Below are 26,668 nucleotides of genomic sequence, written 5' to 3' on the forward strand. Positions count from 1 at the left end.
GGAAAATATAAAAATAAAACTAAGTGTCGTGAATTTAGTTACCACCTCAGCAAGCAGTCTTTCACCATTAAAGAAAAAAAAATAAGATTCTCTCCCACATCCTTGTGGTACAATTTTATTTTTTTAATATGGAAAAACTTAAGAAATGTGCAAAATCATAATATATGTGGGGATAGCCTCAGAAAGGTTCCAGTCACAAAATTATCCCATAAGAAAAGTCAAATGGGAAGTGGTATAAATTCTCAGTTTAGCCTTATACTGATGTTCAACTCCTGGAACTTCTCTCCCCAAGGAAAGGCCTTTTATTTCTTGGTTCTCCATTCCCAAACTGTCTTTGAAGACAAGCCCCTTAAGACCTTTGTGTTTTGAGATCTTTGCTTCTAATCTGAGAGAAATAGCAATAAAAGCTAACAAAATAACAATGCAAGTTACAAAGCCTACAAACTTCTTATAATTATGTCCTCTCATTCATCTATCACTGTCAGCTAAGATAAATGGATTTAAATGGACTTCTTCCCACCCCTCTTATTTCTGAGGATGGGTGGCAGGGGTCAACAACCTTTATACACCCCACTGCCCCACCATAGCAAAAGCTAAGTGGACCCTCTTCTTTAAAAAAAAAAAAAAAAAAAAAAGTTCCTTCTCCCGAGAACCAACTGTCTTGAAGATATAATACAATCCAGACAAATGACCTATATATTTCTAATATGAAACTTGTTTATTCTAAGATTACACACTGAGTGGCACAGTTCATTAGGTATGTATCCTACCCAGGAATGATGATACCTTCCTGGCTCGCTCTTATGCATACATACAGAAAACCTCAGCTGTCAAAAATCTCTTACCTGAAATTCTCTAAAACAAAAGTTGCTGAATCATAAGATGGTACTAATTCACTAAAAAGAAGGAAAAGGCAAAAAAATTATTTGGCTTATTAAGTTTAAACTTTCATTTATTTAAAAACCAAAGTTAAGTCTCTTGGTATCTTAAAAATGTTGTTAAACTAAATCCCTAGGAAATATTTTTAAATCCTTACTGAACATTAACATTAAATCACATGAATTCATAAACCACCAAAAGCTGACATCAAAAGTTCACAATTAGAGACCCAACAAATACTTTGTAAATAGTTGGGATGTTCTTTAAAGGCAATATACATTTAAGTACTAAAATAAACATGAGACTTTCAAAAGTACTCATGTGAACAGGAAAGGAAAAAATGGGTGCTTAGGTGGACAATCTAAAATATGAAACAAATATAAGCTTTAAAAAGTCAAAAGAAACAGCAAAAGATATCACAATAAATATCCAAACTTCCTTCTCTAGAACAAATTATGAGGAATATTGACATACTTAAATTCTTAACTACTTTAAGAACATTTACTAGCAAATGAATCTATACCATTTTATAGAATAAGAATAAATAATCACATAGGGGCAAACAGAGTGGGTGAACACATTAACAGTTTCTTGGCAAGGCAAGATTAATGCAGGCAACTTTAATTCCACAGTGTTCTCTGAAGAGAACGGAAGTATATATAACACAACCACAGGATATACCCTTAGATCATGTGAATAATCTGTAGCACCATTCATTCAAACGCCTCAAAAGTTAAGTCAGTAAAACATTTATAATAAAGACACTAACACAGATAGTATTATAATATACAGTATTATATATTTAATAAACAAAATTATAAATTTACCAAAAATATATACTGCAAGCCATTTCACTGCATTCTCAGATATACCTTCTAAATTTCAATTCATGAAAATTTATTACCAAAATAAGATACAAAATAACACCCACAGCATTTTCACATTGTGATGGTCCCTAAAGAAATTAGTGATTTGCCAGTGAAAACAGCATAGATTTTAAAATATATCATTGGGGGAAGGGGCGGGGGGCTCAGTGGCTCAGTAATTTGAATGTCTGGCTCTTGATTTCAGCTCAAGTCATGATCTCAGGGTCATGAGATTGAGCCCTGTGTCAGCCTCTGCAATGGATATGGAATCTGGTTGAAATCCTCTCTCTCCCTTTGCCCCTCCCCCAGTCCTGTAAGCACATTCTCTCTAAAATAAATAAATCTATAGACTATATATATATATATATATATGCATATATATATACACACACACACACACACATTATTTTTTATTTTATGGTAAGTATGTACAGATAAATAGCTCATATCTTTTTGATAGTAGGTAGATGATATCTGTCCTGCAAGAATTAACTATATAGCTACTATCCTATTATCAGGGACCCCTAACCATATCCCTAGGCAGCTATTAAATTTTCTTGGAAGACTCACATTCCTCCTTCCCAGATGTTTGCTTGGTTAATCTTTATTATTCCTTAGAAGTCACAGACCACTTACTGGAGGTCTGCTCTAACTTCTCTCCATTATACACTCTCCTCACACTCAATATACACAAACCCCAATTAGTAGGACCAATGTAACTAGTACCTAAGAAGCCTACCTAGAACCACAAACCTCATCAGAGCTCCAAGGCAGTCTCCCCAGGATAGTTTTCAAATTTGGTCAAGTCATGGTATGTTTTGGTTACAATTTCATGCAACTTCCAATCATACCACCAAATTCAAAACATCTTTCATATTTTTTTCCACCATCTCCTTAATATCCAAAGTGATACATTTCCTGTTTTTTGTTTTAAGACCAGTCTATCATATTTTTATCAGTCATTAAGAGTCAAAAGGGTTCACCAAAACACAAAATAAATAGAAGATGACATGTTTAACTCAGAATAGTAGGGTGGAAAGCTTAGAAGCTAAAGAGCTAGAATAGATGGCTAAAGCTCACTAACCAAGACAGCATAGTACAGCCTACCCTAGCTCTCACTCACTGAGAGAAAATGATCACATTCAGTGAACAGAAAATATCTACCAATCCTAGGTTACTGTGATATTCTACATATGTATAATTTTTAGGGAAACTTTCTGAAAAATAACATTGTTAAAAAATTAGTGCAGATGCCTGGGTGGCTCAGTTGGTTAAGTGACCGCCTCTAGCTCAGGTCATGATCCCAGAGTCCCAAGATCAAGTCCCACATTGGGCTCCCAGCTCCATGGGGAGTCTGCTTCTTCCCTCTGACCTTCTCCTCTCTCAAGCTCTCTCTCACTCTCTCAAATAAATAAATAAAATCTTAAAAAAAAAAAAATTAGTGCTATGGGGCAGCATTAAGTAGTATGTATTATACAGCTGACCCTTGAACAACACAGGTTTGAATTGTAGAGGCTCACTAATAAGTGGACATTTTTCAATACAGCACTTACAGCAAATATACAGTCTCTTATGATTTTCTCTTCATTAGCTTACTTTGCTATAAGAATATAGTATATAAGGGGTGCCTGGGTGGCTCAGTGGGTTAAGCCTCTGCCTTCGGCTCAGGTCATGATCCCAGAGTCCTGGGATCAAGCCCCGCATCAGGCTCTCTGCTCAGCAGGGAGCCTGCTTCCTCCTCTCTCTCTCTCTGTCTGCCTCTCTGCCCACTTGTGATCTCTCTCTCTCTCTCTGTGTCAAATAAATAAATAAAATCTTAAAAAAAAAAAAGAATATAGTATATAATACAACATGCAAAATATGTGTTAATCAACTTTATGTTATCCATAAGGCTTCTGGTCAACAGTAGGCTGTCAGCAGTTAAGCTTTTGGGGAGTCAAAAGTTGTATGTGGGGCGCCTGGGTGGCTCAGTGGGTTAAGCCGCTGCCTTCGGCTCAGGTCATGATCTCAGAGTCCTGAGATCGAGTCCCACATCGGGCTCCCTGCTTAGCGGGGAGCCTGCTTCCCTCTCTCTCTTTCTCTGCCTGCCTCTCCATCTACTTGTGATTTCTCTCTGTCAAATAAATAAATAAAATCTTTAAGAAAAAAAAAAAAAAGTTGTATGTGGATTTTTGAATGCTCAGGGGCGAGCATCCCTAACTCCCACATTGTTCAAAGGCCAACTGTAATTGAGTAACAAATATTAGATTTTAATATACAATTCTCTACTGTTTAATATGGAATGTATTCTTCCACGTCTCCTGAGTAGCACCTACAAAAGTACTAAACACATAGATGGTCTTAAATAACATCGTACTCTTCTTTGGTAACCTTATTCTCCATTGTGGCTCCACCAGGAATTATGAACTAATGGAACTAAGGCAATCCAGCTCCATGATCACAAAGCTTAGGAACATTCACCACTGCCTTTGCACAATTAAAATTTGATCTATAACTTAATGTCAATAAATGTTGGCCTTTCTTATTTGGAGCTCCACTATGCTCACTCAATGCATCAACAGATGAACACCTGCTTCCTGTATACTGCAACCCATGAACTGAGTTTCTGTTAAAAACTACAGTTAAGTTACAAGCCAAAATTTCCAGTAAGGCAGTAATAAGCATCACTAGGGGAGAGAGGTTCCTAATGTGAACTTATCCATAGGAAGCTCCTTAATTGTCATACTTTCTTGTTTTTTAAATTTTTGGTTTTCTCTTTACTGATGTTCCTCCTATCTTTCTCCCTTGCTCCCTGCCTTCCCAATTTCAGTCCCTTCATCTCATCCAAAAAAGAAGGTAGTGAAAAGGAAGTTGGAGTCCTGAGCCACTTGGGCAGTTGGGGAACAGAAAGCAAAATAATCACTGGGTGTTAGAGACTGACAAGTCTAATGCAGAGGTGCCTGCCTAATGAGCTTCTGCTAGTAGTATCAGCACAGGAGTTTATCGATATCTACAGTTCCCAACTTTAGTGCAGGATTACTCAGGATGCCCAAGATTCATTTTCTGGACACCACCACCAGATTGTCAGGCAAGAGACCTATAAATTTGCATTCTGAACAATCACTCCAGCTAGTTCTGATAAGTGATCCATGCACTATACTCTGAAAGGAAAAACATTTACCTTTATATATAGTATTTATGTCAAATAGTTCAGAAAAAGGTATTCTGTAATACTGAAATGACTGGGGCAGCAGTGTGGCTCAGTGGGAATGAGCCCTGCATTGGGCTCTCTGCTCAGCAGGGAGCCTGCTTCCCTCTTCCCTCTCTCTGCCTGCCTCTCTGCCTACTTGTGATCGCTCTCTCTGTGTCAAATAAATAAATAAAATCTTAAAAAAAAAAAAAAAAAACTGAAATGACTGACCATGTTATCAAAGAGGCAGCCTTGGGATACTGGTGAACATCCTTAGTTCACCCAAATCTACTTAAAAATACCAAATATCAAGGCCTTTTAATAATATTATTCAGTGCTTAAGTAAAACAGAATATTATACCCAGTTTGTTAATTCAGAGAGAACTGAAGACTTATCGTCGGTGAGAACTACCTGAGTTCTGGTTGTCAAGAATTTTCTCTTCTGATTACAGGATCGGTTATAACTGGTGGTGTGGTCCGGTTATGCCAGTGATTTAAACCAGGGGCAGTTTTGCTCCCAGGATGCATTTGGCAACGTCTAGAAATATTTCTGTCACAACTGTAAAAGGAAAGATGCTACTGGGATACTGCTAAACATCCTACAATAAACAACATAGCTCCCTCAACCCCAGGAATTATCCTCATCAACAACATCAAGATTGAAGAACCCTGGCTTGAACGATACAGTCCAGTACCATCAATGCCCTGTGGCCATCCGAGGGCATCATATATTAAAGAAAAAGGGCAGTTACCACATTAACATTTTTAAAACAAAGGCTATTTTCTAAAGGTACCACAGCTCTCAACATACTAGAAAAACGTGGGAATATTCCATAAGCCATCTTTAAAGTCTAAGATGGACAAAAATCTATCAAACCAATACATTTCTATCTGAGGCAGTGGTTTAACCTCTCATCATAAGACTCAACTAAGGAGATTTATAAAGAACAAAATATAAATGTCTTAGTATAGCTTATGTTATAAACTGAATTGTGTCCCCCAAAATTTGTACACTGAGGTCCTAACCCCTAATGTATTTGGAGAAAGGACTTTTAAGGTAGTAATTAAAGTTAACTGAGATCATAAGGGTGGGAGGGACCTTAATTCAATACAACTCATGCCCTTAGAAGAGGAAAAGACACCAAACACTGATCTCTGTGCTTGAGGAAAAAGGTCTTGCAAGGATACAGGGAGAAGGTACCTGTCTGCAAGTCAGCAATGAGGCCTCATCAGAAATCAAATTTCCTAGCACCCTGATCTTAGACCCCTTGCTTCCAGAACCGTGAGAGAATAAACTTCTACAGTACTAACCACCCAGTCTATGGTACTTTGTTATGGCAGTCCAAGCAGACTAATCCATCTGCAGAGATTTTTATTTCAAGTGACCTGAAGTACAAGCCAGCACTGGTAATTTTCAAAAGAATCCCAACTGAATACACAGCTAATGTGAGGAACCACTGCTCTAACACCCCATGCTTGAAAGAATATGCTGTTTAAAAGAATTCTAAGACTGCCCCCAAATAAAAAATTACAAAGATGCATAGAATGCAACCAACTATTTCCTCCCATTACCTTTTAGGATATGAAGATAACATCATGTCACCTTTAGAATCTTATGGCATTTCATCTGAGTTTTGCTTCTGGCAACATAATGTGTTACAGTCCCTGTGTAATGCAATATAAGTACACTCAAAAGGTAAATTAAAAAAAAAAATGAACATATTACATCATGGATAGATCTTGAGAGCATTAAGCTAAGAAAGTAAGTCAAAGAAAGACAAATACCGTATGATCTCACTTATATGTGGAATGGAAAAAAGGAGTCACAAGGTATAAACTTCTGAGTATAAAGTCAGTCTTGGGGATGGACTATACAGTACAGTGATTATAGTAAATAACACTGTACTACACGGGGCGCCTGGGTGGCTCAGTGGGTTAAGCCGCTGCCTTCGGCTCAGGTCATGATCTCAGGGTCCTGGGATCGAGTCCCACATCGGGCTCTCTGCTCAGCGGGGAGCCTGCTTCCTCCTCTCTTTCTGCCTGCCTCTCTGCCTACTTGTGATCTCTGTCTGTCAAATAAATAAATAAAATCTTTAAAAAAAAAAAAAATAATAACACTGTACTACATATACAAAAGTTCCTAAGAGAGTAGATCTTAAGAGTTCTCATTACAAAAAAAAAGTCTTTTGTTTATGGTGAGAGATGTTAGACTAATGTCATTATCAAGCATGAAGCTACTGTCAGTTATACCTCAATTTTAAAATGAATAAATACTAATGAAACTGAATTGGGATCAGTTCACCTTCTATAGAACAAACTAACTCCTAATTCAAGATCCTCTATAATCAAGTGTAAGTCTACCAGTACTTTTTAAACCAGATTTACATGCATAACTAAAGTTCACCAGACGACATCATTATAAATAACACCTTAAAAAACTATGGAGTTAAGAAAAACAACATTCATTTGAAACAAGTATATGTATTTGTACATAAACTTCAGATGAAAATCAAGTTAAAAATCTATACCATACCTGGTAAAGTCTGGTGGAACAGGAGTGGTAACAAAGGATGCCATGGGCTTTCGATGAACTTGCTGAAACATCATGAGGATCTCTGAGCTCTTAGATATCAACTCACTCTTACTACAAGACCGCAACTGTGGGAGGAAAAAAACTGAATAAACAAAATTAATATTTAATGGCACCTCAAAATCCTTAATAAGGAATAAAAATAGGAATTATTTCAGTTATTCTCTCCCTGCCTTTTCTTTTGTCCCTCCCCACTGCTCATGTGTAGTCTTTCTCTCTAAAATACATAAATCTTTAAAAAAATTTATTTTGGTTACATGCTGAAAAAAGTGAGAAAGAAAAACAGACTGACTTTCAAAGTCTGTTTGAATTAATAATTAAGAATCTACATAGGATCTAGGTTATTTCCAGAATTTGGTAAAATTCCAGTATTAATACGAAAGAACAAGGGGTCTCAAATAAACAACATACTCTTGGGTTAAAAAAAAATTGGGATTCTTGTCCTATATCAACACATAATGTGAGAAACTTACATATGTATATAAGGAACTATGCACAAGGGTCTTTACTCAGGAGTTATTTTTAATAACAAAGAATGGAAAACAACCCAATTGTCCACTGATAGAGAAAAATAACTTATGCTATATTCATGTAATGATATTCTCTTTAAAACTGCTGAAATGAGTAGATTTTTAAATATCAATAGACAAATCTCAAACAATGGTAAGTGGAAAACGTAGGCTATATCATGACATAGCTTGATGGTATTTATGTGAAATCTAAAGACAACATTGCTAAACACAACAATTTTTTTAAGTTTTTTTTTAAGGATTTTATTTATTTATTTGGCACAGAGAGAGATCGCAAGTAGGTTAGAGGGGCAGGCAGAGAGAAAAGAAGAAGCAGGTTCCCTGCTGAGCAGAGAACCCAATGTGAGGCTCGATCCCAGGACCCTGAGATCGTGACCTGAGCCGAAGATAGAGGCTTAACCCACTGAGCCACCCAGGAGGCCCATTTTTAAGATTATTTTTAAGTAATCTCTACTCTCAATGTGGGGCTTAAACCCACAACCCCAAGATCAAGAGTCGCTCCACCAACTGAGCCAGCCAGGCACCCTGGACTTGCTTTCTTATTTGTTTTCATAAATATCCTGATTTTTGTCTGCTAGTATTTTAAAGATTTTGTCATTTAGTTTTCAATAAAAAGGAACTTTAATTTTCTTATATTGTTCTTACTACAACTTGTTATGAATGTTACATTGTCTCAAAGAATGGTACATAGTACTTTTGTATTCACTAAGAAAAAATTATTTATGATAGGCAACAGATATTTAAAGATTTGGTAAAAATTTTCCATTAGTCTGAATGTTATGCCTTTTCAAGGAGATTTATTACCAATAAAATTTACAATGTTTCTTGTTTAAATTATAGACATTCTGTGGGCACCTAGGGAGTTCAGTCAGTTAAGTGCCCCTTTTGATCTCAGGTCAGGTCTTGATCTCAGGGTTGTGAGTTCAAGCCCCACATTGGGCTTCACAGCGGGTATAGATCCTACTTAATAAATAAAATAATTCAATTAATTATATACTCTTAAGTGACTCTTGATAATTACAATTTCCTAAAAATTATCCTCTTCGTGTAGTAGTTTCTACCTCAATAAAGTTGCTCAGATTTGTAAAGCACATAGAACACTGTCTGATATAGTAAGCACTATGTAAATATTTGCTTTTAAAAATTATTTTTATTACTATAGTGATTTTATCAAAATCTTATAATTGCATAAGTATCTGATTTTTTAGTTTATCCTAGAATACAAAATCATAACTGTATTATCTTATCCTTATGATAGAATGTTCCCTTTTTGTTAGCGTTACTTTTAATCACTAGTAATGCTTTTTCCCCCACTTTAATTTCCTCATCATTTCCTAGATCTAGTAGTTCACTGTAGAATTTTTTTTAAAGTTCAGATTAATCCATATACTCAACATCAAAAAAAATTTCAATTCAAGAGTGACCCAAACAGTGAACAAGAAACTAATAAGACAAAAAGAATACAAACAGCAAGATCTCAGATTCAAACTTCACCACATCAATAAGTACAATGAATGGGAACATCCTAAACATCCCAGTTAAAAGTCAAAGATTGTCCAACTGGATATAAAAGACCAGAACAAATTGTATGCAGCCTACAAAACACAGATTTTAAACACTTAGAAATAAATACATTAAAAATAAAATGTCAGCCAAAGGTAGAGGCTTTAACCCACTGAGCCACCCAGGCTGAAATGACTTTTTTAAATCAAGTAGATTTCAAAGCAAAAAATGTTATGAGGATAAAGAAGGTCAGTTCACAGTGATCATGAGAAAATTAATCAAGAGAATACAACAATTCTAGATTGTTAGGCTCCTAATACTAAGGCTTCAAAATATATGAAGCAAAAACTGACAGAACTGCCAAAAGAAAAGACAAATACAAAACTACTGCTGAAAATGTCAAGAGTCCTCTCTCAATAATAAAACAAGTAGATAGAAAATTCATAACAATATACTAGACCTACACATCATCACCAACCACCTTAACCTCATGACATTACAGAAATATCTGGAATCTAAGTAACATTTCTGAAGGATCTATGGGTCAAACAATAAATCACAAAGGAAAAAAGTATTGTGAACACAAATGTCTCAAATTGGTTAATACCAGCTCCCATCTTAACATTTTAGAAGGAGCAAATAAAACACAAATAAAGCAAAAAAAAAAAAAAAGATCCAAACAAAAATCAATAAAATAGAAAACAAAAACAATAGAGAAATACTAAAAGCTTAATCTGGAAATACCAACAAGAATAGATATCCTCTAGCTAGACTGATCAGGGGAAAAAACCAAAACTACCATTATCAGGAAAGAAAGAAGTGATAACACAGCATTCTACAAATGTTAAAGGATAACAAGAGAATATCATAAATTTTGCACCAATAAATTTGGCAAATTCAAATGAGATAATTCCTTGAAAGACACAAACTACCAAAGCTCACTCAAGAAATAAGTACTATAAAGGCACCTGGGTGGCTCAGTCAGTTAAGCATCCGACTCTTTATTTTAGCTCAGGTCATAATCTGAGGATTGTGAGACTGAGCCCGCTCCACAGTAGGTGTGGAGTCTGCTTAGGACTGTCTCTTCCTCTCCCTCTTGCCCCTCCCTACCCCATGACCTCACTCTAGAAAAAATAAGAATAAGAAATAAGTAATATTGGGGCGCCTGGGTGGCTCAGTGGGTTAAGCCGCTGCCTTCGGCTCAGGTCATGATCTCAGGGTCCTGGGATCGAGTCCCGCATCGGGCTCTCTGCTCAGCAGGGAGCCTGCTTCCCTCTCTCTCTCTCTCTGCCTGCCTCTCCATCTACTTGTGATCTCTCTCTGTCAAATAAATAAATAAAATCTTTAAAAAAAAAAAAAAAGAAAGAAGTAATATAAACTGCTTTGTATCAATAAAAGAAATTAAATTTGTAGTTGAAAACCATTCCACAAAGAAAACAAGGCCCAAATGTCTTCACTGGTGAATTCTGTCAAACCTCTAAAGGAACCATAACCAATTCTATTCAACTTCTTCCAGAAAACTGAAGAGGGCATAGTTTAAAATTCCTTGAGGCCATCATTACTTTAACAACAAAGCCAGACAAAATACTTTGAGAAAAGGAAATTATCCTCTAAATATCCCTCAAGCAGAAAAAAATGCAAAAATTCTAAACAAAATCTTAATCAAATCCAGTAATGCATTAAAAGGACAATACAGGGGTGCCTGGGTGGCTCAGTGGGTTAAGCCTCTGCCTTTGGCTCAGGTCATGATCTCAGGATCCTGGGATCAAGCCCCACATCGGGCTCTCTGCTGGGCGGGGAGCCTGCTTCCCCCTCTCTCTACGCCTGCCTCTCTGCCTACTTGTGATCTCTCTCTGTCAAATAAATAAATAAAACATTTTTTAAAAAAGAAAAAAGAAAAAAAAAAGGACAATACATTAACCAAACCAGGGTTTTTATCTCAGAAGTACAAAGTTGGTAAAATAGTTTTTAAAAAAGTTAATGGGACGTCTAGGTGGCTCAGTCAGTTAAAACAGCTGCCTTCAGCTCAGGTCATGACCCCAGGATCCTGGGATGGAGCCCCCACATTGGCTCTTACTGAGAGGGTAGCCTGATTCTCCCTCTGCCTGCAGCCCCTTTGCTTGTGCACACTCTCTCTGACAAATAAATAAAATCTTTTTTAAAAAAGTTAATCCATTTATAGAATGAAAAAAGAAAACCATATGATAATCTTAATACATGCAGAAAAAGAATTTGACAAAGTCCAACATTCATTCCTAATGAAAATTCTCATCAAAGAGGAACAGAATTCCAAAACCTAATAAAGAATATCTACAATAAGGGTGCCTGGGTGGCTCAGTTGGTTGAGCATCTGACTCTTGATCTCAGCTCAGGTCTCCATCTCACAGTTGTGGGTTTGAGCCCCACACTGGGCTCCACAGTGGCCATGGAGCCTACTTTAAAAAAAAAAAAAGAAAAAGAAAAAAGTATCTACAATAAACTCACTGCTAGCATCATGCTTACATCAACATTATACTGGAAATTCTGGTCAGTAAAATCTGACAAGGAACTAAATGATAAGCAGATCAAAAAGAAAACTGTCCATATTTAGAGACAACATGACTATCTGCAAGCAACCCCAGGAATCTACAAGACAGCTTCTAACACTAATTAATTTAGCAAGATTGAAGGTTACAGGATGAATATACAAAAATCAATTCCACAAGCACAAGAAATCAGGAATTAAAATTTTTTAAACACCATTTACTATAGCACCAAGAATTCTGAAATAATGAATAAATTGGACATAAAATGTGAAAAACTTGTATCCTGAAAACTACAAAACACTGCTGAGAGAAATTACAAAAGACCCAGAGTCTCCATGAATAAAGACTCAGTATTAAGATGTTACATATTACTAAAAGGATTTACAGATCCAATGCAATTTCAATCAAAACCCCATAACTCTTTGGAACAAATTAACAAGCTGATTCTAAAATTCATATAGAAATGGCAAAGAACCTGCAATGAAATGCAAAGCAACTCTATAAAAAAGGAAGAGCGAAGCTGGAAAGCTAACATTTCCTGTTTTATTATAAAGCAACAGTAATGAAAAGAGTGTAGTACTGTCATTAAAAATAAATAAATGGAACAGAGTCCAGAAATAGACCAATGTATATAGAGGGATAACTAATTTTTTAAAGAGATGCAAAGACAATTCAGTGAAGAAATGCTGGTTTTCAACAAATCGTGGTGGAAAAAATGGATAACAATATACAAAAAATTAACTACCTTGGATTCATACCTCACATTAAAAATAAATAAATAGGGGCACCTGGGTGGCTCAGTGGGTTAAAAATAAATAAATAATTTTTAAAAGACCATGAACCTAATGTAAAAGCTAAGACTACAAGTTTTCTGCAAGAAAACATAGGAACAACTTTTTATGATCTTGGACTACCTAAAAATTTCTTGGACTACCTATATGACACGAAAAGAATAAACTGATAATTTACACTTCATTAAGATCAGAATAGATACTTCAACAAAGAAAATACACAGATGGCAACTTAAGTTCAAGAAAGGCTGCTTAATGTCATTAGCTATAAGACACATGCAAACTAAAGACATAACAAAATGCTATCACACTTCTATGAGACTAGTTAAAATTCAAAGAATTGAGTATATTATGTGTTGGTAATAATGTGGAGGAACTGGTACTCTCATAGACTACTGATGGAAATAAAAATGGTACACTCACTTCAGAAAATAGTTGGCAGGCACTAAAAAGTTAATCACACACCGACCAATTTACCAAGTCATTCTAGCTTAAGCAGACCAAAGAGAAAAGGAAATACTATGTCCATATAGAAATTTGTACATAATGTTCATTACAACTTTATTTGTAATAGCCAAAACAGGAAGCAACAAATGACTATAAACAGTTGAACAGAAAAACAAAACGTGGCATATGCATTACAACCTGTGTGTATATATATTACAAACACATACTCACACACACACACACACACACAGGGCAGCTGGCTGGCTCAGTCAGAAGAGCATGGGACTCTTGATCTTGGGGTCATGAGTTTGAGCCCCACATTGGGTATAAAGATTATTTACATAAATAAATATTTTTAAAAAAAGAACAAAAGAATACTACCCATAATTAAAAAGGAAAGAAAAACGGATATATGAAGAACTACAAAATGACTTCGCTGACTGAAAGAAGTGAATTATATGAATATATGATTCCAATTATATACAGCTCTAAAAAATTCAAATTAATCTGTGATAGAAAGCAGACAATGGGGTTGCCTGGGGAAGGAACTGTGGGGAGAAGCAGGAGATTTATAAAGAAGCACAAAGAAATTTGGGGGGGATAACAAATATGTTCACTATTTTGACTATGGTGACAGTTTTACAGGTATATACTTTATCAAAATCTAACAAGTTATACACTTTAAATACATGCCAATTACTGTCAATTATTCTTCAATAAAGTTGTTAAAAAAAAAAAAAAAGCACATAGATCCTCAGATCCCTGCCCCTATTCCATCATAGATGGTTTAAATTTGTTCCAACACTCCAGCAGAAAGGTGCTAGTTTATTCTCTGGAGGGAAAAAAACGGTCTCTGGAATAGGGGAACATGCACAATTAAGAATGAGAATATTAAAAAGAAAAACAAGAGTCTTTAAATAAAAGTAGGTACTGAATTCTATTAAGCTGTTAATCAAGTATAAAGACTGAATAAAAATATTTTCAGACATGCAGTCTCAAAAAACTTATTCTGAGGGGCATCTGGGGGGCTCCATCAGTGAAGCATCTGACTCTTGATTTCAGCTCAGGTCATGATTTCAGGGTTGTGAAAATGCGCCCTGCATTAGGCTCTGCGTTATGCATGGAGCCTCCGTAGGATTCTCTCTCCCCCTGTTCCCCCACCTCCGCCCCTCACTGTTGCTGTCTCTCCGCCCCTCACTGTTGCTGTCTCTCTCAAAACAAAGAAAACTGTCGTGATTAACCTTTCAGGAAAACTAAAGGAGGCTATGTGATACTAAAACAATTAAGTAAAGCAAAAGAGAGGAAGGCATGGAAATCAGGAAACATGGAATTTGACCCAAGAAATAGTAAAAAAGGGCGCCTGGGTGGCTCAGCTAGGTACATATCTGCCTTTGGCTGGGGTCGTGGGATTGGCCTGGTGTCCAGTGGAGATGGGCTCCTTGCTCAGAGGGGAGCCTATCTTCCTCTTCTCGCTCTCCCTTTGCCCCCCCAAATTTGTGCGTGCTCTCTCTCTCCCTGAAATAAATAAACAAAATATTAAAAAAAAAAAAAAATGGAAATGGAAAGAAGTAAATGGAATCCCCAGGATGATAATTAAAAGAATAACCTGAGGAAATAGCTATATCAAAGAGAGAAATTCAAGAATTCCAAAACCAAAAATAAGACAGAACATATCAAATATTATCTAACACTATACACTTTATTTCATTCCCTATGTAGTCCATCCCCACCTACCCCATTCCTTTTTTCTTTTTTGTTTTTAAGATTACATTTATTTGTCAGGGAGAGAGAGAGCACAAGCAGAGAGAGAAGCAGGGTCCCCGCTGAACAGGGAGCCTGACACAGGGCTCAATTCCAGGACCCTGAGATTATGACCGGAGAGGAAGGCAGACGCTTAACCAACTGCGACACCCAGGGATCCCCTCACCTACCCCATTCTATGAGGGCAGACATTTTTGCCATTTTGTCTACTGCTATGTTCTGAACACCTAAAAAAATGCCAGTTATATATTTGGTACTTAATAAAAATTTCCTTAACATTAATGTTAAATAATTGCATTCCTACAAAACACATTAAATCTTATTAATTTTTATCCTGTTCCCAAAGATGACCGAGAAAACTTGAACAGAATCAGCCAACTCCTATTTCATAAAAATTCCCAACATAGCACATAGATCTCCTAATCATCTGGTCTTCCATAATCCTGTCCAAAAATGAATTTTTTTAAAGCCTGTGAACAGACTTTATTTCATTACATTTATTATTTCATCACCTGGTGCTCTACCTCCTGAAGTAAGGATTCCAAGAGCTCTGTTTCCTGTGTTAGAGATGTCTTCTGACCTATTTTAAAAACAAAACACCAATACTCAGGCTCATTAAGAATGGTTAAGAATAATAAGGAAATCAAGTAATAACTTTCATTGAATATAGGTAACACTTAATAAGGAATCAATTTACAATTTTAGTAAATACAATTCAGGTCTACGAAATTCATCTACAGCTAGCCTACTAAATATCTAGAAAAGTAATTTTTTTTCCCTAGAGCTTTCAGAATTTAAGGTTCAGACAGAAAATCTAACACTGTAGTAGCTTTTGACAAGGGGATTTCAGAATCAATCCTAACTACAATTTTAGACAAATTACAATTCAGGTCTACGAAATTCATCTAGGATCTTTTGCATTTCGAACAGCTTCCACATTTCTTTCCTAGATGATAAACAGGTACAAAAACAAAAACAAAAAACAAAAAAAATGAAGAATTTTTAAAACAAAAGCAAACAGACATTACTGCAATCACTGCAATTATTCTTAAAGTCAGTTGATTTCCTCTTTAAAAGGTGAAATCCAATAATACTTTTTAATTACTTATGTGTCATAATCTACTCTAGTTTACGTAGTTTACGTAGTTTTAAATTTTTTCAGAAGATTGCAGAGTACATTGCAGATTTCATAAAAGCATACCACCAGAAGTAGAAAACAATCTTTCCTATACTTATTGTTATTATAAATACAATGAGAATTTCAATGGTAAAACACCCTCCCTGACCAAATTATGTTGTCAAAAAAAAGTAATAGAAAAAAAGGTAGAGAAGTCCGAAGAGAAGTCATTCAACTTGTTTACATTCTAAAATTACTTTGTAGGTAGCATACATGCAACTCATATTACTTTTTATATAAGAAAGGCTATAGAACCTTGATTCCTGAAAGGGTAAAATGAAGACATCTTAAGTTAGGGATGGTCCTCAAACCTCATTAGTTTTAACTACCATTCTGGCACCTTTAAACAAAATAAATTCCAAAAGTATATTCAGTACTTAAATGTCTAAAACTTATTACATTTCCCCATATAAATAATATTACAAATGGTAAATACCTCACCAAAGCTGTTTGACCCATAAAGTATCTGAAGAGTAGGGTTAAATATTACTCTTTCAATTCCAAAGAGTTCTAATTCAAAACATCAGAAATAGTAAAAACACCCCCAAAAGCTGAGGGTCTAAAGAATGAATGATTTAATTACTTTGCAAAGTCAATACTGACTGTTTAGGAGTCAATTACTGACTCTGTATCAAACAAACTTATTTAACACATTCATTTTCTATTTCTGCTTAAGAAAAGGCAATTCTCTGGTTCCAAATGTGGAACAGGCCAGGAGTTTGGATACAAATTCCTCAGCTAGTTTGAAGTTGGTATAAAGGACTATAAATGTATCTTACAGATTTTCAAATCTTGATTTCAACATAATTGATTCATATTATAAAAAATATATATTACATAGGCTAGACTATAAAATGGAAAATGATCTTTCAGTAGCAGTCTTACCACTTCTTGAACTAGGCTGATCAGTTCCATGAGACGCCGACGAAGTTTAGCTACCTCTTCATTCACTTTAGTAACATGCTGCTCATAAATTTCTGCCAAAGGTTTAAAGGTATGTCCACCATGCTATTTAAATTAAAAAAAAATAAGTTTTAGAACATTTTCTTTTACCTCAATCAATTCTACTTCTTTATCAACACTCCATGGGTATTAATAAAGTGGTAAATATTTTCACAAGAAATTTTTTTGGCTGTCTTTACTGTTAAAATCAAGGAGAATTTACTTAAAATCACTTGGCCCATGTAGGAAATCCTTAAAGACTGCAGATAAAAAAAACTTTAGCAATAAACATTTACACTTAATCTAGAAATCTATATTCATCAGAAAGAACCAAAATCTTTAACCATGGCTCAAACCATATGACACAACTTTATTTGCCACTCTCTTCTTGGTCAGCACTAGCTTTTTTCATATCCTTAGAGTTCTTTTCACTATTTGCAAAATTAACTCCTTCCTGGATGACGGGGTGGCTCAGTCAGTTAAACATCCCACTCTTGATTTCAGCTCAAGTCATGATCTTGAGGTCATGAAATCAAGCCCCGCATAGGGCTCTGTGCTCAGCATGGAGTCTGCTTAGAATTCTCTCTCCCAGGACGTCTGGGTGGCTCAGTTGGTTAAGCAGCTGCCTTCGGCTCAGGTCATGATCCCAGTGTCCTGGGATGGAGTCCCGCATCGGGCTCCTTGCTCGGCAGGGAACCTGCTTCTCCCTCTGCCTCTGCCTGCCACTCTGTCTGCCTGTGCTCGCTCTCTCTCCCTCTCTCTCTGATGAATAAATAAAATCTTAAAAAAAAAAAAAAAGAATTCTCTCTCCCTCTCCCACTTATGCTGTTTCTCTCTCTCTAAAATGAACAAATAAATCTGAAGGAAGGAAGGAAGGGAGGGAAAAAGGGAGAAAGAGAAAGGGAGGGAGGGAGGGAAGGAGGAAGGAAGGAAGAAAGAAAGAAACAAACAAACTGCCTATTAACAGTTAAGTTCTTCCCAGAATGGTCTTGTCCAACCAAAGCATCTAACCATGGTCTTGAAGATAAAAAAAGATGTAGATTTTTGCCTGTCCACTTAAATATGAAAAAGAATGTTTCCATTGCTTCTTACTACTTATGTTAATATTGTTAATATTAACATATTATATATAGTATATAACATTATATTAATATTAACATAGTTAAATATGTTAATATTTAAGTACTAAATTGTAAGAATTCAATTTTTTTCTACGTATCACATTAGTTTTCAAATCTTAACAGAACACTCTCTGAATTGAACTCTACTCAACCAAGACGCCTGCCATTCTCTTCCTAAACTATGCTAAAGCCCAAAGAATGATTTTTTTTTTTTTAAAGGTAGTCTCCATACCCAGCATGGAACCCAGCTCAGGGGCTGAGCTGAGATGGATGCTTAACCGACTGAGCTACCCAGACACCCCAAGAATGATCAATTCTTATTGCTAACAGATGTCTAGTTGTCTAGCAACTTCTGCTCCCACTATAACTAACTCTCCCCACCAAGAACCTATTATGTTTATTTTCAACCCTATTTACAACCTATTACAAACCTATTTACAACCTATTACAAACCTATTACATAAGTATACAGTTTAATTAAGTATTAGTTAAACAAAAGATACAACTGTGAAATAAAAAGCTGTTTCCAGGAAAACTAACTTGAATATTTTAGACCTGATAAAAGGTATAATGCCTTAAAGAACTACTTTTGAATTAGAATAGAAAGAAAAAAAAAACCCATAAGGATCCAAATGTTTGCATTCGTATTATTTCACAATATTGAAAGTTGTTGTTCCATTTTAAAGAAAACCAAAACTGGTATGGCCAGGACATATCAACTGGCCTTTGATCAAAGATAAGACTTTGGGGCGCCTGGGTGGCTCCGTGGGTTGAGCCGCTGCCTTCGGCTCAGGTCATGATCCTGGGGTCCTGGAATCGAGCCCCGCATCGGGCTCTCTGCTCAGCTGGGAGCCTGCTTCCTCCTCTCTCTCTGCCTGCCTGTCTGCTTACTTGTGATCTTTCTCTGTCAAATAAATAAATAAAATCTTTAAAAAAAAAAAAAAGATAAGAGTTTGATCCTACAACAAAAGATTTGCAAGTGAATATACATTTTATATGTTTTCAATTAAAATATTTATGTAAGTGGTCACAGATTCCACAGCAACATCTCCTACAAAGGAAGGCTGTGGTATGATACCTCTGCTATAAATCAGATGCATTTAAATTTCATTCTATAAGCACAGTAAAATATTACTTTCTATCTAAATCAAACAAGTATTTCTAGCTAAAAGTAATATGCTAAATTTTTTCTGCTTACCATTCCTCCCCAAAGTGCACACTGATGGCAGATACACTTCTTACAAGTCCAGCAAAATACACTAAGTTTTTCATGGTGATTTTCACATCTATATATTATGAAAAGAAAATATAGTTTAAATAAATTAAATTATAATGTAATTACTTCAACAAATTCCTAAGTTTGGGAAACATGTCAATTTTTTTTTTTAATTAACAAATACTGTGTTATTTGCCCAGAGGTACAAGTCTGTGAAACATCAGACTTAAACATTTCACAGCACTCACCATAGCACATACCCTCCTCAATGTCCATAAACCAGCCACCCTATCCCTACCCACCCACACCCCCCAGTAACCCTCAGTTTGTTTTGTGAGATTAAGAGTCTCTTATGGTTTGTCTTCCTCCCGACCCCATCTTGTTTCATTTTTTCCTTCCCTACCCCCAACAACCCCTGCCCTGCCTCTCAAATTACACCTATCAGAGAGATCATATGATAATTGTTTTTCTGATTGAGGTCAATTTTTTTTTAAATATTTTATTTATTTGACAGACAGAGATCACAAGTAGGCAGAGAGGCAGGCAGAAAGAGAAGCAGGCTCCCTGCTGAGCAGAGAGCCCGATTCGGGACTCGATCCCAGGCACCCCCAGACCATGACCCAAACCAAAAGCAGAGGCCCCAACCCACTGAGCCACCCAGGCGCCCCGAGGTCAGTCAATTTTAAATGATTATATCTCAGGAAACATATATAAAATGCATTCCATTCTTCTAGAAATTAAGCTAAAAAAAGCACATGTACATACAAAAATTTTAGTATTGTTTCATTAATTTATAAAGACTTTACAATTGTGAAAAATGCAGATTAGTTAAATGCATAAATAAATCATTTTCTTGCATCACTATAGATGTTCTATCATACTACATTTTGAGCAAATCACATTATGAGTCTATACCTACATGAACATGTATACATATACAAAATTTGCCCCACATACGGCCAATGCTAACAATAATCAAGACACATGGAACTGTATAATGCGATACTATATCTGCATAAAAAATGAACAACTCAATTTTAAATGAGTTTCCCCTTAAGATGGATATCCACAAGTAAAACGTGAATTTGCATCTGGTTATGAAAAGAATTGTATCCTCCCCAAATTCCTATATTGAAGCCCTAATATAAATGTATTTAGAGAGCAGGGCTTTAAGAAGATAATGAAGGTTAAACAAGATCCTAAGGGTGGTATCCGAACCCAACAAAACTGGGCTGTCCAAGAAGAGAAAGGTAACAGAAGTGTGCACAAATGGAGAAATGGCCCTGTGAGGACACAGTGAGTAAGAGACTTAAACCAAGTCAGAGAGAAAGGCCTCACCAGAAACCAAACTTCCAGTCCCAAAACCATGAGAAAATAAATTTGTTATTAAGCCACCCAGCCTGTGGTATTGTTATGGCAGCCCTAGCAGACAAAACACTTTAGCTTTTATCATATGCAAAATTTAACTCAAAACAGGTCATAAGACCTAATCAAAGATAAAACTTTGATCCTACAACAAAAGATTTGCAAATGAATATACATTTTATATGTTTTCATATAATGTAATTCTTAGAAGAAAACACAGGAGAAAAGCTATAGGATACTGGATTTCAAAATTATTTCTTAAACGTGACACCAAAAGCACATGCAACAGAGCCAAAAATAAACTGAACTATATCAAAATTTAAAACTTCTGGGGTGCCTGGATGGTGCACTCAGTTAAGCATCCAACTCTTGGTGATGAGATCAAGCATTGTGTTGGGCTCCGAGCTCAGTGAGTCTGCAGGAGAGTCTCTGCTTGAGAATTCTCTCTCCCTCTCCCTCTCTCACTTTTGCACACCCTCTAAAATACATAAATAAATCTTTAAAAAATTAGAACTTCTATACATCAAAGGACACAATAAACAAAGTTAAAGGGCAATCAATGGAGTAAAAGACCACATTTGCAAATCACATATCTGATAAGGAGTTAATATCCAAAATATAATAAATAACTCTTACAACTCAACAACAGAAAAACAACAATAACAACAACAAAAAACCCAAAAGCACAATTAAAATATGGGCAAAGGACTTAACAGACCTACTTCTCCAAAAATGTACAAATAACCAATAAGCATTATGAAAAATGTTCAACATTCAAATCATCAGATGAATGCAAATCAAAACCACAAGGTATTTCCTCATACCCATTAGGATGGCTACCATCAAAAAAATAAACAAGTGTTGGCAAGAATGTGAAGAAACTGGAATCCTATACACCATTGGTGGGAATGTAACATGGTGCAGCGGCCATAGAAAACAGTATGGAAATTCTTCAAAATATTTAAAACAGAATTCTATATAATCAAGCAATATCACTGCTGGGTATATATCTAAAAAAGGGGTGTGTGGCTGGCTCAACCAGTAGGGTGTGCAACTCCTGATCTTGAGCTCCATATTGTGGGGTAAAGATTACTTAAAAATCTTAAAAAAAAAAAAAAAGGAAAGAAGGGAAAAAGAAAAGAAAAAGAAAAAATTGAAGATAAGGTCTAGAAAAGATGAACACCCTCGATCATAGCAGCACGGTTCACAACAGCCCAAAAGTAGAAGCAATCCAAATGTCCATCAACAGATGGATAAAACAAAATGTGATAAATATACATGATGGATTATTAATCGGCCTTAGAAAGGAAGGAAATTCTGATATAAATATTATGTAAAGTCAAGGAAGACAGTAGCAAAAACACAAAACTCTATGATTTTATTTACATGAGTAATCCAGAATAGTCAAACCCACAGAAACAGAAGGTGAAATGGTGGATGCCACCATTGGGTTGGTAGGAGAAATGGGGAGTTATTGTTTAATGGGTAAAGAACTTCAGGTTTGCAAGACGAATAAGTTCTGGAGATTAGTACACAATGTGAATATGTTTAACACCTACTGAACTGTAAACTTAAAAATGGTTAAGTAAATTTTATACAATGTGTATTTTAATACACTTTAAAAAATTTGGGACTCATAGGTACCTCAGCTGGTTAAGTATCTGCCTTCAGCTCAGATCATGATCCTAGGATCCTGGGATCAAGCCCCATACTGGAATCCTTGCTCAGTAGGGGGCCTGCTTCTCCCTTTCCCTCTGCCTGCTGATCCCCCTACTTGTGCTCTCTGTCAAATAAACTCTGTTGTCTATAAAAAACACACACTGGGGCACCTGGGTGGCTCAGTGGGTTAAGCCTCTGCCTTCAGCTCAGGTCATGATCTCAGGGTGCTGGGGTCAAGCCCCGCATCGGGCTCTCTGCTCAGCGGGGAGCCTGCTTCCCTTCCTCTCTCTCTGCCTCTCTGCCTACTTGTGATCTCTGTCTGTCCAATAAATAAATAAAATCTTAAAAAAAAAAAAAAAAAAAAACCACACACACACTGGGGCGCACCTGGATGGTTCAGTTAGTTAAGCGTCTGCCTTTGGCTCAGGTCATGGTTTCAGGGTCCTGGGACTGAGCCCAACATTGGGCTCCCTGCTCAGTGGGGAGTCTGCTTCTCTCTCTCCCTCTCCCTCTGTGCTCTCTCTCAAATAAATAAAACCTTAACAAAGATGGGGGGGGGGAGGCACACTGCTGCATTTCTAAAAAAGCTTCTCACTAGAGGCACCTAGGTGGCTCAGTAGGTTGAGCGTACAAATCTTGATTTTAGCTCAGGTCGTGATCTCACGGTTATGAGACTGAGCACTGTGTCAGGCTCCACGCTCAGTGTGGAATCTGCTTCTCTCCTTCTCCCATTCCCTCTGTCCCTTCCCCTGTGTGTTCTAATAGAATAAATAAATTTTTAAAAAAGAAAAAAAAAAGCTTCACTAATGAAGTACACAGAGCTCAAATACCTTAGCAGGTCTACATTTTATATTTCTCACTTTTAAGTAATCTGAATACCAAAAGGAAATAAAAGTATTAAAAAAACAGCATATTAGATACTATCTGGAAGCTCATTTACCCTGATTTCCACACTACCAAATTTAGAACACAGCTTTTACAATATAGGAAATTTATCAGAATAATTCTTTATCGGTGGTCCATATACACCTACAGCAAACCAAGGCAAGAGGGGCCAGCAGGCCTCTAGCAGTTGCACTCCTCTTATTAGAGGCTCTCATAAAAGAAGCCAATCAAGAGTTAGAAGGTCTTTCAAAACAGTGATACCCACACCATGCCAGAAGAAAAATACTTAAGTGTTTACCTATAAAACAAAAGAGAGACTTTCAATTGTGTCATTAAAATAACATATGGTAGGGGTGCATGGATGGCTCAGTCAGTTGAGAGAGAAACTTTCAATAGTGTCATTAAGATAACACATAGTAGGGATGCCTGGGTGGCTCAGTCAGTTGAATGTCTGCCTTTGGCTCAGATCATGATCCCAGGGTCTTGGGATGGAGCTGAGTCTGGCCCCTGCCCAGCAGGGAGCTTCTCCCTCTCCTACTCCTCCTGCTAGCACTCTGTCAAATAAATAAATAAAAACTTAAAAAACAAAAAAACATATGGCAACATCTATGAAATACTTGAACAAAGAAATTGAGGGCATACTTGTCCTTTTCATTTTCTTCATGTTTGGTAAGGCTGCAGAGTTGAAGAGTATCAAGCTGCTGTGTTACTTCTTCTGCCCAACGACAGTTTACTAGTTCTCGCAGCTGGAGTGGAGCACTGGAAAAAAAAAAATATATACATATACTCTGATTCAAGACTTTGAGACGATTTTTTAATATAAGCACATTCTACAGGTAATAATGTGAGACGATGAGTGTTAGTTAAATCAACAGAGGGAAACTTTTAGCAATGTATACATAATATCAAATCATCATGTTGTACACTTTAAGTACCTTAACAATTTTATTTGCCGACTACACCTCAAAATATTAAAAACACAATTACCATATAATCCGGCAATACCATTTCTGGGTATATATACAAAAAAATTGAAGGCAGTTCTAGAAAAGATGAACACCCATGATCATAGCAGCACGATTCACAATAAGCCCCAAAGTAGAAGCAATCCAAATGTCCATCGACAGATGAACGGATAAACGAAATGTGATACTGGGGTGCCTGGGTGGCTCAGTGAGTTAAAGCCTCTGCTTTCAGCTCAGGTCATGGTCTCAGGGTCCTGGGATTGAGCCCCGCATTGGGCTCTCTGCTCGGCAGGGAGCCTGCTTCCTCCTCTCTCTCTGCCTGCCTCTCTGCCTACTTGTGATCTCGGTCTACCAAATAAATAAATAACATCTTAAAAAAAAAAAAATGAGGGACACCTCGGTGACTCAGTGGGTTAATAAGCCTCTGCCTTCGGCTCAGGTCATGATCTCAGGGTCCTGTAATCGAGCTGTAATCAGGTTCTCTACTCAGCAGGGAGCCTGCTTCCACCACCCCCTCTGCCTGCCTCTCTGTTTACTTGTGATCTCTGTCAAATAAATAGATAAAATCTTTAATAAATAAATAAATCATTCTTTAAAAAAATAAAATGTGATACATGTACACGATGGAATATTCATCAGCCTTAAGAAGGAATGAAACTCTGACCTATGCTACAGTATGCATAAACCTTAGGACATCATACAGAGTGAAGGAAGATAGTCATAAAAAAAGAAATTATCTAACAAACATTCCTCAAAACAGAGCTAACAATCATTCATACCATATTATATATACCATATTACATATAGTAGTATATTCATACCATATACTACTAAACAACAATACTACTAAACTACTAAAACAACAGACTCAATGAAAAGTATGGTTTGCAACTCATTTTTACCTTAATACGTCAATTACAAAAAAGATTCAGATTACAGACTGAATTCTTAATTCCTCAGTCTAAAATTATACTGTCCAAAATGATTGCCACAAGTCACATGTGACTATTCAAAATTCAGATTAAGGCCGTGGGTGGCTTAACTGGGTGGCTCAGTCGTTTAGCATCTGCCTGGTCCTAGTATAAAGTCCCATATCAGTCAGGCTTCCTGCTCAGCGGGGACCCTGCTTCTCCCTCTCCAGCTACCCTGTGCTTGCGTTCCCTCTCTCGCTATCTCTGTCATAAATAAATTTTTTAAAAAATCTTTATAAAAAATTAAGAAATTCAAATTAACTCAAATTAAATAAGAATAAAATTTCACTGCAGTCACACCAGACAAATTTCAAGTCTCAACTGCCAATGTATCTAGTGGACAGCAATGCTATAGAACATTTCCATCATTACAGAAAGTTCTATTTGATAGTGCTGGTTTTCTTAAGAGTTAATATGAAGGGGCGCTTGGGTGGCTCAGTAGTTTAAAGCCTCTGCCTTCAGCTCAGGTCATGATCCCAGGGTCCTGGGATTGAGCCCCGCATCAGGCTCTCTGCTCTGCAGGGAGCCTGCTTCCCCCCCCCCCCGCCTCTCTGCCTACTTGTGATCTTTCTCTGTCAAATAAATAAATAAAATCTTTAAAAAACTAAAAAAAATTTTTTTAAAGAATATGAAAAAAGTAAACAATAAATGAAAATGTGCAATCAAATGAGGTGAAGAGGTGGTGTAAGCAAAAAAGAAATATAAGTAGCTAAATGTTTTGAAAAATGCTCAGTTTCAACAATTTAAAAAGGGTATTAAAAATGAGATCCCTTTTTTCATTTAATGGAATGAAATGCCAGTATTGGCAAGAATGTGAGAAAAAGGCAATTTTGTATCTATTATTAGGAAGGAATTTCTTTCCATGTAATCTGGCATCATTATATAATGTATATAATTTCTTTTCATGTAATCTGGCATTATTATATAAAAAAACCAAAAATGGAAACCACCCAAATGTCTCTGAATATAAGTATAAGAAAATCAACATAAAGTCATAGAGTGATTACTCACACTCCTTTAAAAATGATACATATATACTTATCATCAGGGAAAGTCCCACCATACTTTATATGAAAAAAAAAAAAAAAATCCAGAGTAGTATTTTATCATTTGTGTTTCAAGAAAAAATTTATATGTATATATATCAGTATACTCCTAGAAAAATGTCTAAAAGAATAGATATGAAATCTAACCATTTCTTTTGAAAATGTTATTTAATGAAAAGATCAGGCAGGGAGTATCAGAAATAGAAGACTTATCTCGTCTGATCTCGGAAGCTAAGCAGGGTCGGGCCTGGTTAGTACTT

The 26,668-nt window shown here is 36.3% G+C and overlaps 1 protein-coding gene across 2 annotated transcripts in view; it reads right to left on the minus strand.

Moving 5' to 3' along the window:
* The window catches only part of TRIM37 (tripartite motif containing 37), a 132,500-nt gene that overhangs the window by 92,287 nt on the left and 13,545 nt on the right, over window positions 1–26,668 (minus strand). Inside the window, exons 4-10 of one of the 2 annotated variants that reach the window (XM_045070207.1) lie at window positions 24,069–24,185; window positions 19,500–19,587; window positions 17,124–17,246; window positions 15,967–16,007; window positions 15,574–15,739; window positions 7,448–7,572; window positions 846–896 (exon numbers count right to left, since the gene is read on the minus strand). In XM_045070207.1, coding sequence (XP_044926142.1) covers window positions 846–896; window positions 7,448–7,572; window positions 15,574–15,739; window positions 15,967–16,007; window positions 17,124–17,246; window positions 19,500–19,587; window positions 24,069–24,185 — 711 coding nt within the window. Of the gene's footprint in view, window positions 1–845; window positions 897–7,447; window positions 7,573–15,573; window positions 15,740–15,966; window positions 16,008–17,123; window positions 17,247–19,499; window positions 19,588–24,068; window positions 24,186–26,668 lie in introns of those variants that run through there. The other variant, XM_045070206.1, reaches the window with a different exon arrangement.

The sequence above is a fragment of the Mustela putorius genome, unplaced genomic scaffold, assembly GCF_011764305.1.
Source record: "Mustela putorius furo isolate JIRA1106 unplaced genomic scaffold, ASM1176430v1.1 tig00003962_pilon_pilon_pilon, whole genome shotgun sequence".
In the NCBI taxonomy this organism is placed as follows: Eukaryota; Metazoa; Chordata; class Mammalia; order Carnivora; family Mustelidae; genus Mustela; species Mustela putorius.